The sequence below is a fragment of the Spermophilus citellus genome (genome assembly GCF_964194105.1).
Source record: "Spermophilus citellus genome assembly, chromosome: 6".
NCBI classification, from domain to species: domain Eukaryota; kingdom Metazoa; phylum Chordata; class Mammalia; order Rodentia; family Sciuridae; genus Spermophilus; species Spermophilus citellus.
In genome coordinates, this window is record NC_138187.1 from 27583348 (window position 1) to 27604453 (window position 21106).

Sequence of the window (21106 nt, forward strand, 5' to 3'; positions counted from 1 at the left end):
GCGCCTGAGCCTAGCCATCTGCGTCTTTCCCCTCTGCAGTGGTCGCAGGCTGCCCGCCTAAAGGCCACACCCTCCTCAAGTTCCCCTTCAGCTGCCTGAGGTTGGGGACAACAAAGAAATCCCCCTGGAAGCCCCTATCTCCCCAAAGAGTCCTTGGAGTCATCCTCCCCATGTCCGTGCCTCAGTTTCCCCAGGAGTCCATAAAGGGTGAGGGGCCTATGGGCGCTGAACTGTGAAAATCGGCTGGGGGAGGCCTCGCTCAGCCCACACCCCCTCCCAGGTGAGCCCCTGGAAGCTCCCCAAGGGCAGGGCCTGGGCCTTAGGACCCCTGAGTCCACCACTGCCCAGAGCAGCAGGGCCCAGCAAGCACTGTGCCCAGCCTCAGCCAGCACCCACTGGGTGCCTGATCCTGCGCCGGCCACTGGGGACCACAGGCGTAGCTGAGAGAGGACCAGCAAGGGGTGGGAGCAGAGGTGGGACACAGGGAACCAGCAGGTCCCATGCCACATCCCAGGCAGAGCCAAGAAACGGACCGAGGGCGTGGGAAGAGAAGGACTCGGCCCCGAGTGGTCTCCTAAGATCTCTTGCCCCAGAAGTCACAGAGCTGGCGGCCACCTCACCCCCTCAGAGGGGCCTGACCCGATTGTCCTTTCTAGAGGCCATCAACCCCCAGCCCCCTCTAACAGGAGCGGAGAGCTTGGTCTCTCCTGCACCCTGTGCGACCAGCTCGGGGCAGACCCCCCACGCCCAGGGAACTGGGCGCTGCCTCCCTGGGAGCCGGGGGGGGGGGGAGCTGGCAGCCCCCTTCTGGGCGTGGAGGGGTCGGCCCTGAGCTGGTCGCGCAGGGTGCTGGAGAGAGACCAAGCTCTCTGCACCACCGCAGCCAGCAGTTGGTCATTCACTAAATTCACACGGTCTATTTCTTCTGTGTGTGGTGCTGGGGACGCACCCAGGCTCTCACACATGCCACCACTGAGCTGTGCCCCCAGCCTGGTTTTTAAACAATGACTCTATTATCACCTGACTTGCAAAACTCCTGAAAGTTCACAATTGGTTCTCAGGAGCCAGCTGGGCCAGTTCCCCTGGACGCAAGGCCCACCTAAGACTCACCTCCCTACAACGCGGATGGGAGGAGGAGACAGAGAAGCCTCAGGTCCTGACCTGCCCCACCCCTGTCCAGGGAGTGAGCAGGGCTGGGACCTCCTCTCACGCTGTGCCCCCTCCATGATCTAACTCATGCCCAGGCAGCCCTGAAAACTGCCCACACACTACCCTGTTTCTCCCTTAAGCCGTTCATAGATCTTCCTTGTAAAAGCTCCAACAGTACAGGACGTGTAGGCCAAGCTGGTTCCCATTAGCTCTGCCCAGCCCAGACCGTGTTCCTGGCCCGTCCAGACCTGCCCATCCAGCAGCCGCGTGCTGCCAGATGTCCCCCAGGGCCTCAAACAACATCCTGATCCAGAGAGACCTCCCCAAGAGCCCCTCTCAGGAGGCCCCAGCCTGCCCTTCACTGGGCCACACCCGTCCCCTGGCTGTGCCTCCCTCTCCCAGCCTGCCACTGACCAGGACCCTGAAGTTCAGAACAGCTCCAAAGGCCACACTGCCTCCTGGGTCTCAGACGATCGGAAGGGTCTCGCCCCTGCGCCATCAGGGCAGAAACCCACGGCCCCAGTTCATTTCAACTCTCGCGTTGGGGCTGCTTTGCTTCCTCCCTTCCTTCCTTCCTTCCTCCCTTCTCCCTCCTTTCTTCCCTCCCTCCCTCCTTCCTTCCTTCCTTCCCTTCCTCCCTCCCTCCATCCCTCCTTTCCTCCTCCCTCCCTCCCTCCTTCCTTCCCTTCCTCCCTCCCTCCATCCCTCCTTTCTTCCCTCCTTCCCTCCTCCCTCCCTCCCTCCCTCCTTCCTTCCTTCCTTCCTTCCTTCCTTCCTTCCTTCCTTCCTGTGCCGGGGCCTCACACAGGCCCCAGAGTGCTGGACCGCTAAGCCACCCCAGTAGGCCCAGGGTCATTCCTGCTGACCTCTGACCTCTACCCAGAGCCCATGGAATAAAAATATTGAAATGGATAAAGTACAATCCAGGTAAAATATAATATTCTTAGGAGACAAAAATAAAAGCAAGGGACTGTCATCCTTGACCCACTTCTCAAGGGAATGATTCAGAAAGTATAAAAACCCTTCTGACGTTCACAAAACTAAAAAGCTAGAATCCTAGCGCCCCCAGACAGAGGGGCAGGTCCCGAAGCCTCAGCGTCACTCAGACCAGCAAGCAGCCCTTAGAAGCCATTTCTCCAGGTCACATGGAGATGCACTGGTCACACGCTGCCGGCACAGATGCAGGGGGAGGGAGCAAGAGAATAGGGAGCAGGGGACACAGGGATCGATTAAGAACCACGAGGGCCCTTGCAGGGACCCGTGAAAAGAGCATGTCATGATCCAGGAGCACGGAGAACTCCGTCCTCCACCCTGATAGCCTCAGAAGGGAACGAGGTTCCCAGGCCAGGACCTGGTCCCTCGGGGAGGTGGCCTCCGCCCTAACTGCTCCACAGGACACAGTTCCACAGGCTGTGACTAGATATCATGAAAAAAAATTAACCTTTAAGTTCAAATAAGCTTGGGAAACAGCATCTTCAACACAGCTAAAGGGGCTCAAGGTGTTCTCCCGCTGGACTCCCGGAGCCTTTAATGCACTCAAGAGCACCCTGGCCACACACGGGGGCTGGGAATAAGGGGAGCACCGGTCACCATCCACACCAGGACCTTCTGGAAATGGGAAGTAGTTGTAATAGAGGTAACGCCCTTGTAGTCCCAGTGGCTCGGGAGGCTGAGGCAGGAGGATCATGAGTTCAAGGCCAGCCTCAGCAACAGTGAGGCCCTAAGCAACTCAGTGAGACTGTCTCTAAATAAAATAGAAAATAAGACTGGGGATGTGGCTCAGTGGTTAAGTGCCCCTGAGTTCAATCCTCAGTACCAAAAAAAAAAAAAAAAAAAAATAGAGATAATGCCAAGGGCACAGGCACCAAGCAGGAGTGTTCCAGGTGGAGCAGGTCCCCGGCTCTTGGCATCACCTAAGAAATCTCAGCTCCGGACTGCCCTTGTCCCTGTCACCCATGGCACCTCTCCCCCTCCCACCCCACGGGGCTCCATCCTCCCGGGGATCACAGCGTGCCTGCCGGGCTGCCTGGTGTAAATCTGTGCCCACCTTGGGCACACGCCTGGGAGATGGACCCACACAGACTCCCCTCCATGCTCCAGCTGAGACGCAGCTGGTCCCCACCCCACATGCCCTCTGTGGTGGCCCCAACTCTGCGGTGGCCCCGACTAAGGAACACACATAAATTCCCACGAGGCCCAGACAGCTTCCTGCTCGAAGCCCCTCCTCCCCCCAGAGGTCACCAGGCAAAGGAGGCAGCCCACGGGGAGCCCCCCTTGCCACAGGGAGCGCCCGTTGGCAGCATCCGCCAGACTTGGGAGGACTGAGTCTGTCCCTCCTGGGCCACCAGGGACCCTCTGAAGGTCAGCCATCCGCTGTGGCATCCATCCAGCAACACCGCCACTATGCCACCGTCCCTAAAGAAGGGACCTCAGACCACCCACAGGGTGGCTGACTCCACAATTGCTCAGCATCCTGCCTGAGCCTAGGGAGCTCAAAGCCCCCCATCCCCACTGCTCCCAACCTGGGAGACAGCGCTCCCAGCTGGGAACCTCGGGAACCAGGAGAGGGTGACGTGGTGGCTTACCCCGGAAAGAACAAAGCCAGCTCCCCATGGAGAAGCCGTGCAGCCGCTGGGCCACCGGGCAGCAGGCGCTGGCCCCCGCTGCCCACTCTGATCAATATGGACGACGTCAGGAGCGTCAGGCAGCCCTGCCCCCGGCACAGCCCCGGAAGAGCTCAGCTTGGCTCCCCCATCCTGAAGCCATTAGAAAGTTTAGGATGTGGCTAGGGGAGGGGGCGGAGGAGCTGGCCCTGAAGGGAGCGGCTGACCTTGGCGGCCTGGGCAGGGACACCTGAGGCAGCAAGGGCTTCGAGGGTCCTGGTCCTGCCCTGCTGGTACCCTTGAAACCACATCCCACCAAGGGTGGCTCGAGAAGGAGCCTGGGAACGGCAGGGACAGACATCACCCTGCAGTCTGGGGCCCGCTGCCACACCTGTGGGCCATTTGCCAGCTCCGTGTCCACAGCACCCACGGGTGCAGGGGCCTGCAAGCTCAGGGCGCCAGGACAGGAAGGCTGTGGAGCCACCCCGTGTGACGGAGCAAGAGCCCAACCCTCAGGGCCAAGTCTGTGTCTGTCACGACTCACACACTTGACTTCCACCTCAGAGTCTCCAGCGTGAGGCAAGGCCACACTGGGGACAGTAGTGACCAACATTACAAGGACACATGCTCCTCTCATTCCCACCTGCTGGCCACAGGAGCAGAGTGTCTGCAGTTGCGACTGGCCTCGGTCCCCAGGCAGCCCCTGGTGGGAGGCGGCCAGTGTCAGCTCTAGACCAGGGCTGGATCAGGAGTCTCAGCTCCGACCCCACACCCTTGGCCCTGTCACCTGGGCAACCTGACAGAATGCTCCAAGACTGCGTCTTGTCCTCGTTTTATTGTTAACTTTTCTTGTTGCCCAGGAGGGGCTGCAATTCCTAGGCTGGAGCAACCTCCTGCCTCAGCCTCCCGAGCAGCTGGACGGCAGGCCAGTCATCTTGTCTTTACCGTGAAGAGAGGCGCGGGTCTGGGAGCGCACACCTCTGACCCCAGCTTCTCAGGAGGCTGAAGCAGAAGGATGGCAAGTTCAAGGCCAGCCTGGGCAACTCAGGAAGGCCTCAAAATAAAAAGGTCTGGGGGGATGTGGTCCAGTGTAAAGTGCCCCGAGTGTGACCCCCAGTGTTGCTACAAATAGAAAAAAACAAATTTAGAGAAGGTGACGCCGGGGTTGTTCATGAGGAAGAGCCGCCTAACCCCCACAGATGCCAGGTGGGTGACAAACACTGTCCTTCACAGGTGGGCATCTCTGGGGTGGGGCCACAGCACAGGGACTGGAGAGCCCTTCGAGGACCCACCCGCCCCGTGGGCGCCTCAAGCACAGAGCAAGCACAGTGGTGGCTTGTGCCTGCCCCCTCCACTCGGCCGCCCCGGGGTCCTCGGCCAGGTCCCCAGAGCCCTTCTTATTAGGGCCAGGAGGGATACCTTGGCCACTGCAGCCCGGCTGCCCCTGCCTGAGGTTTAGTACCAGGCCCAGAGAAGGCCTAGACCTGTGGTTCAAGGGGAGGCCACACCCTGCAGCAGCCTCTAGCCGCAGCCTCCAGGCCTGAGCCCCGCCTCCCACCTCAGGCCCAAAACAAACTGCAAGCACCTGGGCACCAGTGTCCTCGCCTGGGCAAGCCTGCCGTGACTGCCTCTGGGCAGTCTCGGATACCTGTCCTGTCCTCCCTGCTCACGCAGGTGCTCCCAGACGCCCTCCTTCCTGGGCAGGTCCTGGTGGAGGCCCCTTCGCCCTCCCACACTCTGCTGTTCCTGCAGCCTTGGCTCTGGGGACCCGCAGGACCCTCCCAGCTCCATGGGGTGGGCAGGGGCAGCCGCCAGGCCGCATCCCTTGCCAGACCCTGTGCCCGGGGGCTGAGCTCATGCTTTGGGAGGCAGCCGAGCACTGATTCCCAGAGCAGATGCCAACTGACACGCCAGCCCCCAGCCACTGCCAGTGCCCTCATGCACAGTGCCAGCCTTGGACAGGGGGTGGCCACCCTAGAATTAGAGAGCAATTCCGCAGGCGAGTGAGGGAGGCCGAGAGGCCAATAGGAGGGAGGGACTGTCCTCTCCTGGCACTCCCGTCTGCCCCTCCCCCAGGGCTCCTGTCACTTGAGACCCTGGAATAGGACAAGGCAGGTCTGTGGTAGCCGGGCTCCCCTGCCCCTCGCCCAGGTTTTGCTCCCAGCTCACTGCCCCGGAGCCTGGGTGTCTGAATCCACCCGCTAAGGCAGCAGCTGGCCCCAGGGGGGAGGCAGGCACTGGGCGTCACCAATGGCCACAGGAGGGGTGGGCACACCTTCCTCTGTCTCTAGAACTGCCCAGCAGGAAGCAGACCCAGGGGTCCCCCAGCTCCTGCCCCCAGGGGCTTCCAGATCCCAGGGCCTGAGACTAGGAAGCAACCAGGGGTCACACTGCAGTCTTAAAATGATGTCACCATCACTCAGCCCAGAGGCAGAGGCACAGCTGACTGGGAAGGAAGATGAACCCAGCTCATGTTTATCATCAGAAAAAAGCAAATACACAGCAGCTACCCTCTGGCAGGAAGGCCAAGGTCAGGTGACAAAGGCTGCCAGGGAAGGGGTCTTCTGGAGAAGATTGGCCGGGAGCAGGGGCTAGCCCCGAAGGACCCTGGGGCTCCTGGAGGGAGGGACTGAGGCTGGAGGACTCAACCTGGCCGTGCTCATGGCCCTAGTGACCTAGGCAGGTGCCAGACCTCCATGGGCCTTCTTTCCCCCTCTCAGAGCAGGGCCATGGGAGCCTCAAGGCGGGGGAGCACAGAGAGGGCTGTTCAAAGCCTGCTCAGTAGTTAATTAAAGGGATTACAGATAGACATAAAGAACTTGCAGTGACCCACTGGCCCCCAGGTTGGTCACACAGCAGCCTGTGTTCCCAGAAAAACCCCCTTCCCCACGCAGCTCCCTGCCCGCCCTTGATCCCACGCACCTTCCTTGGAGCCAGTGGCTGCTGCCGCCGCCGCAGAGGCCGAGGCTGACCCAGAGGACGTCCTACCCATGGGGCTGGAATGCTTCCCCCCGCGGCCAGGGGGCTTCAGGCCACTGGGTTTCTGCATGGTGGAGCCACTCGGAGGGTGGATGAGGGTGGGCGCAGGTCACGTTCTCTCTGCCATCCTCTCTTCCTCACCTGCCTGCGGGTAGGAAACAGGAAGCTGCATCGTAACTGTGGTCAGCACTCACAGGCGTGGGCCAGGCCAGGGCCCGTCCACTGCAAACACGGCCACGCCTGTCTCCCGGAGCCAGGTGGTGGCAGCCCCATAGCTCCAGACGCTGACAGGTACCCTCGCAGGACTTTGGCACCCCCACCCTGTGCACAAGGACCATCGCCACACCAATTCTAGGTGGGGAGACAAAGGCACAGAGACGCAGCAGACAGGGGCCCAGGTCACACAGCGTGGTGGTGGGGCCAGGTTGGAAAGCAAAGCTAACCCGTCAGGATCTGCAGGAAGGGCTACACCAAGCCCAGGGGGGCCGGGCTGAGTGGCCTCCCCCAGGCTAGGTATGGCTCTCGCCAGTCAGGCAACCCCAGGGGGCACAGGCCCTGCAGGACCCGCCAGCGTCTCATGTCCCTCCTGAGGTGGCCTGGACCAGGCAGCACCTGATTCCCGCCATTAGCCTGTTCCTCCGCCTTGTTTTTGGGCTCATGGTCCTGCTCCCACTGCCCACTGCACTCCAGGCTGGGGACACACAGAGGAGGCTATAGGCCACCTGCCTCACCCCACACCAGGCAGGGCCTGCCCTCTGGGTACCTCTCCACCATTACAGCTCCACAGTGCCCTGTGACAGAGACATGGGGACAGTTCAGCAGGTGGGGGGACAGTTCAGCAGGTGGGGGGACACCTCAGCAGGCGGGGGGACACCTCAGCAGGCAGAGGCGCCAGCATTCTACAAGGGGGCTCCTGGCGGGGCAGAGCTCCAGGCTCCCAGGAGACCTAGGATCGCCTGGGAATAGGCTGCCGTCAGGTTTGTTTTGAGGTGCTGCAGAAGGCACCCAGGGCCCGGGTGCTCAGCAGGAGTTGTGGCTGCACCCGGCCAGGGAAGGGTTCTTAACTCCACCGTCACGCACAGGGTCCGGGAGCCATGGGGTGCACAAGCCTTGGGCAGGGAGGGCTGGTGGGGCTCACTGTGGCCACACCCATCCCACCCAGTCCTGGGGAGCACTGTGCAATGGGGACAGGTGGAGGGGAGAGCACCATGGCCTTGGGACCCAGGGACAGGCAGTCTGGGCACCTTGCTCTGAGGCCGTGGGGACGTCACACCCAGCAACATTCTTGTCCCACCCCTGGTGGCAGAACGTCATTCCCCTCTGAAGAACTTGACAATTTCCGTGGATGATCCTGCTCCCGCTCCTGCAGTGGAAACGTGGCCCAGGCCCGGCCATCCCAGCTCCTGTGCTTGGCTGAAGGAAGAGCATGCATCCAGGGAACATCAGGTCCCGATCTGCTGGGCCCTTTAGAAAGTGGTGCGCTCCCTGCTCTGAGGCCACCTGGGTGTGGGGTGGATGCCAGGGATGTCACCTAGGTGCCATCCCGTTACCTCGTGGAATAGCCTGCCCCAGTCTGCTCACAAGGAAAGCAGAGCCGAGCCCCTGGGTCCGGAGAGCCTAGATCCAGCTGAGCCTGCAGCTGGCCACAAGAGCTCTTCCCCACGCCAGCTCACACACCCCCACGCCAGCTCACACACCCCCACGCCAGCTCATACCCCCACCAGCTCACACCCCCCACGCACATGCGCACTACTTCACTTTTTTTTTTTCTAAAACTATCTGAGGGACACTCACTTGCAACCAAAAGAGATCTGAGTGCTGGAAGCCAACCTGCACAGCAGGAATATGCAAAGGGTCCTCACAACTGGCTTAGGCCAGCAAGATGTGTCCTGGCACAGCCAGGGGAGGGGACACCAAAACCAACATTCCAAGTCCCTGATGCGCTGGGGATTCTGGAGGCCGGGAGCCACTTGGTTGGGCCAGGGGACCGGGGGCTGCTCCCTCGCTGTCCAGAACCTGGCCCGTGGGCCTGGGGAGGCTGAGTCCCATCTCAGTGAACCAGCAGCAAGAGCCTGCAAGGTGGCCTCTGGTGACAGTGGATGTCACCGGGTGTTCTTTACCAGGCCATCCTTGGTCCTGACCGGGACAAACGGTGAGTGAATGAGTAAACGAGGTGGCCCAGCGGGTGAGGCCTGGATACCTTCACCTCTTCAGAACCCTCACAGTGACCAGCCCACGTGGCCACCCAACCGGGCCGCTCTTAGGGCAACCATTCCGGCCTCCCCGCTAGCCAGCATGCACCCAGGGGCGAGGACTAGGTGAGAACCGTGTCCCTGGCATTGGAGGCTGCCCAGTCCCTTGCTGCCGACGCCCCGGACGTCCTCACCACCGGCTTGACACTTCCCACCTCCAGGCCCCGGGGGGGCCTCTCCTCCTCTGGCCTCACCTCACCTACTGGACACCTACATGCCACCCCCTCGAGGGAGGCTGCCAGCAACCTGGCCCTGGAGACCTGGGACCGCTCGCCTGGGGGGTGCTCTGTGCATGGAGCCTCCTGGGAATCTGCGGGTGAGCCCAGGCTGGTCAGCGTCTGTCCCCTGAGAACACAGCCAGAGACAGCGATCCAGAAACCCTACATGGGGACACACCTGAGGTGACACAGAGGGCACAAGTCCCCGGGGACAGCTCCCACAGGTGCCCTCCTGGACCACAGCGATGCTTGTGAGCCTGCTGCAGGCCAGGGGTTCACTGGATGTGGCCTTAGTCCCCTTGGTCCCCAGGCGAGAGGTAGTGGCCTTCTAATAAGGGGAACACCAGAGGCTCAGCAAAGTTCAAGACTCACTCAGAGTCACCGCCAGCCACTCTGTGCTGGAATCAGACCCAGGGCTGGCCCCTCCCCGCCTCCCAGCCACCCAGCAGGGCCCTGGAACAGCATTTATGAGACCCCTGTCCTCTGGGGACAGTGTCTGCCCACTTACTGAGGCTCACAAAGGAGACCAGGGAGCTGGCAGGAGGACCAAAGGGAGGACCAAGGGGGCATTCAGTCATGGGCCACCAGCAGGGGCAGGAGAGGGAGCAAGGGGGATGCCCCGGCCCAGGGACACAGGGAGGGGGAGGGAGAGGCGCATGGTGGCGGGAGGGGGAGGGGCTGTGTGACTCAGCCTTGCTCATGGGACACAGGAAGCCGAGATGCTTGGGAAACATGGTGATAAACTGGCCTCTGGCCACACTGTGGCTGGGGCTGGCGGGGGAGCCAGATGGGAGAAGGGCTCCCACCCAGACAGGAGCCCAGCTGCACCCCCTGTGCGTGGGGAATGGCGCAGAAGACTGAGGAGGGGACACACCCGGGGGCCCCAGGCACAGCCTCAACTCTCCCACCTCATCAGGATCCTCCAGGGACCCGGCTCAGCCGGGATGGGCTGGCAGGGTGGGTGACCTGAGATGGACAGGCCCTCTGTGCCACCGTCAGTGCCTTTTACCACAGACAAACCGGCCGCACTGCAGGGTTCCCATCTCGGCGCCTGGCAGTGGCCCAGCCACTGGCCATGGACTCTTGGCAGGGGGGTGTCAGGTGGGGCAGCAGGAGCCGGGGACCAGGAGAAGGGTGCCCTTCCAGACCCGCCGCTGAGCCCCAGCCACTGCTCGCCCATGGGCGTCTGGGCCAGGAGACCCGCGCGTGGCACAGACACTGCTGCTGGCTGAGGCTGGGCTGTGCCCACGCTCCCCTGAGCCACTGCCCATCCCTCCTACATCTGGCTCAGCAGTTCACGGTACCCAGACCCACAGCACCCCGAGGGGAACTCAGTGCTGCCCCTGACCACTTGCTGCAAGTCCTAGGCCTTCCTGGCACTGCAGAGGGACAAGAGCCCAGGGTAGGGGTCCTGGAAGGACAGAAGGCCTGGGGCCCCACAGGGGGAGCTGGAAGAAGCACAGACCACACTCTGCCAGCCAGGCAGCCAGGGGCTCAGGGTGGTGAGGCTGGAGTGGGCACCAGAGACTGGGAGGGCCAGCGGGGTCTGGTGGCCACCCTACAGCATCAGGCTGGGGGAGCTGGGAGCTAGGGAAGTACCTCAGGCAGGAGTCGGACAGCACCCAGTCGGCACCACCTGCAATTCGCAAACCTGCTCAGGGTTTAGTGCCTCTGGGAGAGACAGAGAGGAGAGAGAGAGAGAGAGAGAGAGAGACAGAGAGAGAGAGAGGGGAGAGAGAGAGAAGGAGGGAGGGAGAACGAGAGAGAGAGAAAGGAGAGAAAGAGAAGAGAGAGTGGAGAGAGAGAGGGAGGGGAGAGAGAGAGGAAGAGAGAGAGAGAAAGGAAAGAGAGGAGAGAGAAGAGTGAAAGAGTGGAAAGAGCGGAGACGGAGGGAAGGGAGGGGGAAGGGAGAGAGAGGGAGAGAGGGAGGGGGAAGAGAGAGAGGAAGGGAGGGGGGAGAGAGAGAGAGAGAGAGAGAGAGAGGGAAGGGAGGAAGGAAGGAAGGAACAAAGGAAGGAAGAGAACAGAACCCAGCGGGCCTGGAGCGGGAGGACAGACCCCCACTCCTGCACACCCACCAGAGGAGGGACAAGCCCCAGACACCATGCACCCCTGGGTGCCGACACCAGGCCCAGATTCCCCAAGCCAATGGAGAGCCTCTGGGTGGGCCTGATGCGGCCCCCAAGCCCCATCTGCATTGGAAACCCAGTGATGTCCAGTGCCCAGGTGCGGCAGAACCACTCAGAGCTGGCACCTCCTGCCCATCCCTCCAGCTTGGAAGGAGGCTCACTTTGATGGAGGCTCAGGGAACTTGAAAGGCAGACCTGGGTCACTCAGGGGTGAACCCAGCTCCCCACGTCCTCCCAGCACAGGGCAAGTAGAGGGCAGGGCGGGGACGCGCCCCTCCTCGGGAGTCCTGGCAGCCTTCAGGCGGACGCCCAAGCTCTGAGCCTCACATCATCTGCCCCTCGGTCCGAGAGCCAGGGAGAGGGCGCCGTCTGCCCGAGCCCCGAGCCCCGAGCCCCACGCCCACCCTCTGCTCTCGCCTGGTCACCAACCCCTGGCAGGAGGCTGGAGCCAGCCCTGGCAGTGCGTGCCCAGCACACACGGCTGCCAGCCACAGTACGGGCAAAGAAGAGCCCAGGAAGAGCAGGGCTGGGACGGCCCCAAGCGAGGTCTCCAGTCATCCTGAGAGCACCAAGAGGCCGGTGGCCATGGAGATGAGGGGGGCAGCTGAGATCCAGGATGGGGAGGGGCCTGCTCACACCTCCAAGCAGAGCTGGGGCTGGAACCAGGCTGCAGGGGGCGCGGCTTCAAGGAGAGGAGGGGGTGCAGCTGGCAAGATGGTGGCAGGGTAGACAGGCCACACGGGAGTGAGGACAGCAAGTGCAGGGGGACAGGCCATGGCAAGTGCCCCCAGGCTCATAACCTCTCTGGCACCTGAGGCTGAGCCAAGTGGGCGCCTGGGTTCTGGTCCCACCCTACATCCCCCCATCTCTGGGCACAGGGGCCAAGTTTCCCATTTGTAAAGAAGCCAACTGCCTGGCCCTGCCAACAGCCTGGGGAGACTGCAGAGCCCTGGAAATGGCCAGTCTGTCCGTCTTGCCTGAGCCGGGGACACACACACACACACACACACACACACACACACACAGTTGGCATTCTCAAAATCAGGGCACAGACGTGGCCCTGAGCCAGGGCCAGCTGTGTGGCCACCCACAGCTGAATGGCTGGAGCCCCCTCCTCGGGCCCACCATACCAGGCAGGCGGAAGCCTGGTCTGCTGGCTTGGCTCCCCACCAGGCCAGGGAGAAGGGCCTGGGATCAACCACAGCCCAAGCCACCCTTGGACCCCCTTTTATTCCTATTTCACAGAATGAGAAACTGAGGCCCACCGTAGAGAAGTAAGGCACCCGAGCACAGAGCAGGTGACCAGGACAGCAAGACTCTGCTGTCCAAATGGAGAGAAGCTGTGCTGGGCAGGAGGGCCAGGGGCCCCGAGGATAGGGCAGACCAGGCCCCAGCGTCCTCTCTGCCTGGAGGGTGATGACCCAGTCCAGACAGCTGTAGAAGGTGGCCCGACTCCTGGTCTTCCCGACCCAGCCTGCCTGGTCCCCCCCAGTCAGATCTGCACAAGAACTGACATCGCCCCAGCACAGGACAGGACGGCATTCACAATGCTTGAGCTGGGCCAACCAGAGGACAGTGGGCACGCACCACCCTTCTCCTGCCAGATGCCCACGCACACCCACCACTCGGCCTCCTATGTACACGCCCTTCTTCCCACCCGCAGCCATCTTGGGCCTCTCAGGGAGAACAGCAGGTGCCCCCCCCCCCTTGGGCATCTTGTTCCTTGCGGGCTCTCAGGACCAAGGACAGCACCTGGCACAGCTCAGAGAGCTCAGGAACACGCCTGCCCGACACACAATGGGACGCCCGGGGCAGCTGCTCACATCCTGGCTCTAGGGAGGGGACAGGAGCACCTCAATGTCCCAACCGACTTGCACCCTGCTTGGGAACCCCGCCCTGGTGCTCGCCAGGGGCAGGTCCCACCATGGAGGAGGCAGGTGGGGTGGCCGTGGCGGTGTGGCCCGTGGCTGGGGGGGCAGAGGCGGCCCCCAGGGTACTCCTGCTGCAGTGGGCACAGTTGTCCTGAGGGGCTCTCCTGGGCTCACCCCCAGGGTGAGGCCACACAGGGACATCCCCAGAGCCCAGAACAAGCCTGCTGATAACACAGTTGCCAAGAGGGGACAAGACATCAAACCAGGAACCCAGACACCTGGGCCAGAGGTTGCCCACTGCCTACTGCCCACCAGATAGGGCCACGATGCTGCCACCCCCCGCGGAATGACAGATGTCACTCTCAGGGCCGGATTAGTTTGCTAAGGCTGCTGTGACAAGGTGCCATCGACCAGGTGGGACACTGAATGGCAGAGGTGCCCTGTTCAAGTCCTGGAGCCGGGGAGTCTGAGGTCAGGGGCTGCCTGGAGCCTTTCTTTTTCTTTATGGCAGCGCTGGGTTTTGAACCCAGGGCCTGGTGCGCGCTGGGCGAGAGCTTGCCACTGAGCCACGCACACCCCAGTGTGCGTGCAGACCAGGTAGGCACAGGTGTGTTAGTATGTGTCTACAAATACATAAAAGAACACACTTACACATGCGAGTACACACACACACACACACACACACACACACCTTCTGTTTTTGAAATGGGTCTTGCCCTGTTGCCCAGGTTGGCCTTGAACTCCTGGGCTCAAGCAATCCTCCTGCCTCAGCCTCCCCACCAGTAGCGGGGACTACTGTAGGTGACACCATGCCCAGCTGGGTGGGTTGGCTCCTTGTGACACCTCTCCTTGGCATACAGATGGCTGTCCTCCTGCGGGTCCCTGCATGTCCCTCTGCACATGTCCACGTCCAAACTTACCCTCTTACAAGAGCACTGGTGGTAGTGGACGAGGGCCCCGTCACCTCCCTTGACCTCCATGACCTCAGTGAAGACCCCATTCTTAAACAAGGTCACATTCTGAGGGTCCAGGGGTTAGGAATCCCCATAGAAGTTTTGGGGTGGACATAATTCAACCCTTAAGAGGCACCAAAAGCCACTTAGATATAACCACAGTCTGCGGCTCTCCAAAGGCCACAGTTGTAAAAAGAAACAAAGCCCATCCACAGGGGCAGCATGAGCTTGGTGCTGGGTCTAGACAGGGGGAGGGGCAGGGCAGTGACAAGCATCCAGAGCTGCCAGGGACGGGAGCTGCACTCTCTGGCCTTCCCTGTTTTCATCCACACACAGGGGGTGACAAGGCACCACTGCCCTTGGTCTCATAGGGTCTGAACAAGATTCTGTAAAACTGGTCCAGCAGACAGAGTGAGCGGCGGGGACCACCCCCCATCACCAAGGAACCATCAAGATATCGTCACCCACCTGTCATCCCAGCAACTCAGGAGGCTGAGGCAGGAGGATCACAAGTTCAAGGTCAGCCTCCACAAATTAGTGAGGGTCTGAGCAACTTAGTGACACCCTGTCCCAAAAAATAAAAAAGGGCTAGGGATGTGGCTCAGTGCTAAGAAGCCCCTGGGTTTAATCCCTGGCACTAAAAAATAAAAAACAAAACAACATCCCAGCCAGGGACGCAGCCCCATGGAGCGCTGGCCTAGCCCGGTGAGGCCTAGTGCTGCAAAGAGAAAGCAAAAATCGCCATCTGGCCACATCACGTAGTTCTATTATGCGCACGTACAAATACGTGACAATGATTCCCGCTATTACGTACAAGCAGGATTTACCAGTAAAATCACAGGAGAAAGAAAACATCGACTGGAGCCCGGCAAGCACCCTCGGGCCCACCCCAGGCTGGCTACCACGGGGGACAAAGGGTCAGCTGATGTTCACCTACAGAGCGGCACCTGCCCCTTCACTGTATTGGACCCAGAACCCACCTAGGTGTTCGTGGTACTGGGGGTCCCCGCGCAGTGAGCCCTTGCTGTGTGAGCCCCTCCAGCCTGTGCTGGCCAGGACAGCCACCGCTCTGCGGCTCTGATGAAAATCGACTCGCTCTCACCAGCCCATGAAGACACCTGAGCACTCCTTACCAATGGGGACACGGAGGCACAGAGCGACGGTTCCACAACTAGCCAACAGCTCCTCGGGGCTTGCACTCATGCCCTCTGGCCGTGGAGCGGGTGCCCTGAGTCACACTGTCCTGACATCCTCAAGTCCAAGACCAACTCTCCTCCTGAAGCTCAGGGTGAGGCAACCAGGGCAGAGCTTCAGACTGGAGGTCAGGAGGGCACCTGCTGTGTGGAGCCCTGCAGCGCCTCCGCCCACTGGCCCTGGCCCTTGCCCGCCCCAGCTGTGTGTCCTGTGCACCTTCCACTGGGTGCCCGGCCTCCAGGGGCTCTCCATTGCTCCTGCAGACGCCCGCCTCTCCTTGCTCTGCAGGAAGTGCCTCTCCCCTCCAGCCCTTGGCACGCGACCTCTGCAAGTGGAACACGGGCTGCCTGGGGCAGGTTGGTGCACCCGGAACCATGCACACCCGCACACCCAGCCTCGCACCCTCCGTGTGGGAGTGGGGGCTGCGCCCACCTCCAGGAGAGACCCTTCCTGGAGGAGCATAAGCCCGGCTCCTGCAATTGCCACCGAGGACCCCAAGCAGGAAGATTAACCTGATCAAAAGATACTGCCAGCCACCACCCCCTCTAGCTCCCCTCTACTTGCATTCCGGACCCTCTGGGGCTATACTCAGGACCACAGTGCCGCCATCCCTCTGTCCTATCCACTGTCCCTCTCTTGGGCATTAATGTTAAGTACGGTGACATGGAATGCCACTTCCACAAGAGGAAGTCACTCCAAACTCTGAGCTCCCTCAGTTCTGGCTGCTGGAGCACTCAGAGTCAAGTCACCTCCAAAGGACAGCAGAAGTGTCCTCCGGCTTCGTCTGATTTGGGCGACCCTGGGTTTCCTTGGCCCTGATTTCCTTTAATCTCGTTCCACCACATTTAGCGCAGTGAATCATCTGAGTCCTTTCTGGAATCGGAGGAAGAACATACGAGACCTTTCAGAGATGTGTCCCCTCCTCTCTATCCCCTCCCAGGGGAGGAAAGAAGCTGAGTGTGAGCCAAGTAGTGAAGCAGGAAATAGCTCGCGCTTCACACAGGGAACAGCCTGAGCAGGAGAGGGACGAGGAGGTGGAAAGTCCAAGGACACAAAGTGCCACTCCTCCTGCCGTGTGGCTGCACCTGTCTTGGGAGTTCATCGGGAGTTTGTTGAGGGCCATGGAGCCCAGCGCTCACACTGCGCCCTGCTGGGGAGCTCCTGCGGCCCCTCCCTGAGGGCCTCCCAGGGCTGCCTGCGGCTCAGCGCTACATGTGGAGGTGGCCAGGCAGGCGGCAGGCTGGACTAGAGCAGCTCAGGACTGCCCAGGGCACCCCAGGAGCTGGAAACTCAGGCCCTCCCTGGAAGCCGGATCTTCAGCCCTCCCATCCCCAAAGGCAAGGAAGGCAAAGAAGGGAGGGAATGGGAGGGAGGGTCACCTCCTAGGCCACAGCTGCAGTCCGAGTGTGACCCCAGCCGAGGAACCAGAGATGCTACACTAGAGGGAAGCCGCCGCACGGGGCCCTAAACTTGGACCTTGTTGACAGTAACCACCTGCCTGGCCCCTCTGCTTGGGCAGGGAGACGGTCACTAGCCTTCTGAAGCACCCTCCCTGGAGGCAGGACTTCCGGGTTGCTGTTGTGGTGACCTTGATTGTGCAGCCCAGAGAAAAAGGAGGGGTGGGATGGTGCTGGGACGGCAGGGGCCCAGGTCCACACTGGCAGCCTCACCCCACTCTCCAGGTCATGGAGGGAGAGTCTCCCCTTGTCCCAGGCCAGGGCTGGGGCAGGCCAGGCAGCTTGGGCCACCCCGTCTATTCCCCACCCCACTCCAATCAGAACAGAGCACTCGGGTCCCCCACAAGTTGCATTGCAGAGGGTGGACACCCACACTCTGTGTCCTACAGTAAACAACTGATAGACCATGGGTCTGCCTCTGCCATCAAACTGTGAGCCCCCAGGGACAGTGATGCCACAATCCTCAAGTCCTCACCCAGCACACACAGGTACCCCAACTGCAGCTGACCATTACACCAAGTGTGCCCAGCTCCGCGTCCTACTCCCAGCCCCAGAGACCATGTGGCTTGTCCCTACCCCACCGGCAGCTGAGCAGATGGGGGATGGCCCCTTATACAGGCTGGGACATCAGACAGGGTCTGTCTCCCTCTCCCTCTGTCTCTTAGGGAGCGCCACTCGGGGACCCAGGGACTGCAGCCGAAGCCCTCATCCAGGACGGCCACCGGGGACCAGGCCAGGCTCACACTCAGGAGCCAGGAGGGCCAGCTGCAGGGAGCAACGGCAGAGACCAGAGATGGACAGATGCACCCCGAGAGGCTGAGAAAATGAAACTACAGTCCAGAGACAGGGAAGGGGGGGTTTCCAGGGCCCAGGACTGCCCTCTGCCCAAGGTCCCGTTCCCTGCTCTTAACTCCCTTTCACTTAACCTAATTGAAGGACACTTCCTTTCCCTGAGACAAAATAATCCCAAAGCCGGGACATCACAGGGTGCCCCCCAACTGCAGACCATGTCCACCACTCACAGTTTATAAAGAGCCGGGTGGCCTTGGACGAGGCTCATCGGGGCCTGGCCAGCGTGGGAATGTAGGGAGAAGAACCCCAAATGGAGGGAGCCGGGAGCCCATTTGGACTTTTTTTTTTTAATATTTATTTTTTTAAGTTTTAAGTAGACACAATATCTTTATTTTACATTTATGTGGTGCTGAGGATGGAACCCAGTGCCTCGTGCATGCTAGGCGAGCACTCTACCACTGAGCCACAATCCCAGCCCCTGGACTTTGTTACTGAGCAGTGGGAAGGAGGTGTGGGAGGAAGGCGTGACCACAACTGTGCTGTAGGGAAGTGAACTCCGAAACAGGCAGGAGGCAGCACACTCCAAGCACACAGTAGGTGCTTAGCAAATGCAGAGGGTAAACACACAACCTCTCTGCACCAAGATGTCCTTGCCTGTAAAATGTGGACAGCGTTGTCAAAATGCCCACAAGTGACCGTGTGCGTTTGAGGCACTCGGAGCAGCTCCGGGCAGAGCTGCCACCTCCTCGCACTTTTTTTGTTTAACCTGCACAAAGGCGGAAGTGGTGTCCCAAGAACCCCTGGGCAGGGGCCTAGGGGACACCAACGCAGCTTCTGTCGAGGTGGCAGGGTCAGAGACTTGGGGGACTCCACAACAGGCAAGTCTGCCAGGGGCTATGGGCTTTCCCGCAGCCAAGGGAGGAGGTCACAGTGAGGGAGGACAGCAGGCCTGGGCAGCACCAGCAGCAGGGCCGCTGCAGGTGGGCAGGACAGCCCAGGCAGCGGGTGCCTCTCTCCCCGGTGTAGGCTACAGAGTCATGGCCAGCACAGTAATGACACACACTCTGTCACAGGGCAAACAAGTCACTCAATAACTCAAAAGGCAGATACTGAAGTATCAGGTTTACAAACGGGAAATTGGGCACAGAGAGACACAGTGACTTGCCCAAGATCACACAGCTGCTAAGCAGGGCAGGATCAGTCTCCGAACCCAGGCTTAGTCTCAGAACCCTAGAGTGCGGCCAAGGTGCTGGGAAGGGATCAGTGCACCTGCAGGCAGATCCCCTTGCTGGGATTTCAGGTGCAAACTTCTAGCTACCCTCTTCCTGGCAGAGGCTGCCAACTGCCTGGGCTGGCAGGTATGTTTTTTGGAGGGTCCTCTAAGGCCCCTCCACCTGGCTTTTCTGCCTTTGGGGTGCCTGTCTCCATCCTCCTTGTCTGTCCGGGAGCCTGCACACCAACATCACTTCCGAGCCAGGCACTGCAGACACCGATGCATCCTGTGCTCGTAGGCACCTCCTGTATGCAGGCAGGTACCTGAGAGACTTCCTCTGACAGCAACCCCTCTCCTCAGCAGGGTCTCCCGTGCCTTGAAACCCATGCTCCAGGCACCTAAATCGTTGGCTGCCCCTCTAAAGTGACTTTAGACCCCCTGCCTCCTTTCCTGACCTCAAACCTTGGCCTGAGCTATCTCCCCAGCAACAAGCCCCCTCAGCGTCCTCGCAGGAAGCTCCATCAGGCTCCTGGTCCCCCCAACACAGTCCACTGGTCCCTCCCTCCTCTATGCCCCAGACTCCCCACCAATGCAACCATCAAGCACAGCTGTGCTGTGCTCCTGGGGAGCAGCCAGGCTGGGGTCCTGAGTACCTGGCAGCCCCTGGCAGTGTTAGACCGGGTGGCAGCGGGTGGGTGAATGAAGAGCTCCTTGTTTACATTTACAACTCAGGGGAGGAGGCCTCTGGCACACAGCGCCCACGTGGTGCTCCCCACACACCCCAACACAGCCCAGGTCGCCCATCCCACCAGCCTCTCTGGGGCATCTTACAGGCTGGGGGAGACCCCCTCACCCCCCCCCCTTCAGTGTCTTACCCAGGCCCACATCCCCAACTCAACCAGAACCGAGAAGCGGGATCTCAGGTTTGGGAAAGCACTAATTGTGTCACTCCCCGGAAGGTGTCCCTGTGTCCGACTTTCCTGGGTTGGGGCTCGGCCTGCGTGGCAGTGCCCAGTGGGCACCGGCAGGGCACAGGCTCCGCCTGAAAGGTCCACGCGGGCGGGCCCAGGAGGCCCAGCCAAGCATCCTCCGCCACTGCCCCTCCCTGGGGGGAGGGCAAAAAAATCTGCTGCCTCACCAGCCACCAGCGTCAGCTTTGGGGGGAAGCCCCTGTGGAAAACCGCCCGCCCGGATCTCCCCTCCCCACGCTCGGCCACGCACTTCAGCCAAGTTTTGCAAAGGCCATCGGCTGGGACCCCAGGCGGCGGGGCTGGGGCTCGCGGTGCTCCCAGACCCCGGGTCAGGAGACAGGGCTGGATGGCCGCGCCCACCAGGCTGCGCCCGGGCTTGGGAGCCCAGCACCTGCGGGCGTCCAGACGCCTGACCCTGCCCTCGGAGACAGGGCGGAAGCCCCCCCCCCCAGTCAGATGCGCCGGACCCCAGACCGTGGGTGGGGACACGGACGGCGCCGCGATGCCTTCGCCACGGGAACCCGCAGCCCAGGATGCGTCCCCAGCCCCGCAGGCGGCTGGGAAGTGGGGTGCACCGGTCCAGCTCCCCCACGCCCACCGGCCGTCCCGGCCCTTCCGCCAGCCCACGCCGACAATGCCCCGGCCGCCGCCCGGCCTCCAGCCAGGCCGGGGCTGCCGCCGCCCCCCGCGTCTCCGTCCTTTGTTGCCCGCGACCCCCGCCCGCAGCCCCTCGGGCGGCTCCTACCTTCGCCCTCCGCAGCAGCTCGTCTGCGGGCCCGGCGCCCCGGCCTCGTCCCCCGGCCCCGGGGCCCAGGGGCGAGGATGCTGCGGCCCCTCCCTGCGCGCGCTGCCCGCCGGGGACCGCCCGTCCTGGAGCCTGGGTCGGCGCTGCGCGCTCCGGGCTTGTCTCGCGCCCCGTCTGCGGGCCGGCGGCCGTGGGAAGGCGGGAGGCGCGCCCCGAGCAGCCCGGCCGCTGCCTGCGCGCCCCGCGGCCGAGCTGAGCCGAGCCGAGCGCCGGCGGAGCGAGCGGCCGGGCTCCGGGAGGGAACAAAAGGGGCCGGCGCTGGGGCGGGCGCGGGAGGGCGGGGCCTGGCGCCGCGGGGGTCAGGCGCGCGCGCGCGGCATCGCGGTTCTTGGGCCGCCGCGCGGCGCAGAAAGAGGGCGGGCGGGCGGAAAATGTCCCGCCCCCCTTGCAGCTGTCATTTGCCGGGCGTCGGGGGATCGCCCACACCCACCTAAGCTGGGGACATCTACAGGAGCTCAAGCCGTGCTTGGCGAGAGAGCATCCTTCAGCCCTGTTCTACTTACAAGATGTCCCAGACCAC

The 21106-nt window shown here is 61.9% G+C and overlaps 1 protein-coding gene and 1 long non-coding RNA gene across 5 annotated transcripts in view; both read right to left on the minus strand.

Moving 5' to 3' along the window:
* CLIP2 (CAP-Gly domain containing linker protein 2) overlaps positions 1-20815 on the minus strand; it is a 57474-nt gene extending 36659 nt beyond the window's left edge. For all 4 annotated transcript variants that reach the window (XR_014022740.1, XM_081299882.1, XM_081299881.1 and 1 more), the window contains exons 1-2: positions 20527-20815; positions 6675-6876 (exon numbers count right to left, since the gene is read on the minus strand). Coding sequence is in view for 3 of the 4 variants with exons in the window: in XM_081299882.1 (XP_081156008.1) it covers positions 6675-6801 (127 nt within the window). In the remaining variant the exon portion in view is untranslated. The remainder of the gene's footprint in view (positions 1-6674; positions 6877-20526) is intronic.
* LOC308651910 lies at positions 8586-16212 on the minus strand. Its single transcript, XR_014022691.1, has 3 exons — positions 16098-16212; positions 15565-15673; positions 8586-9328 (listed from the first exon to the last, which is right to left on the minus strand). It is a non-coding gene; the product is annotated as an uncharacterized lncRNA (long non-coding RNA).
* Positions 20816-21106: the final 291 nt, after the last annotated feature.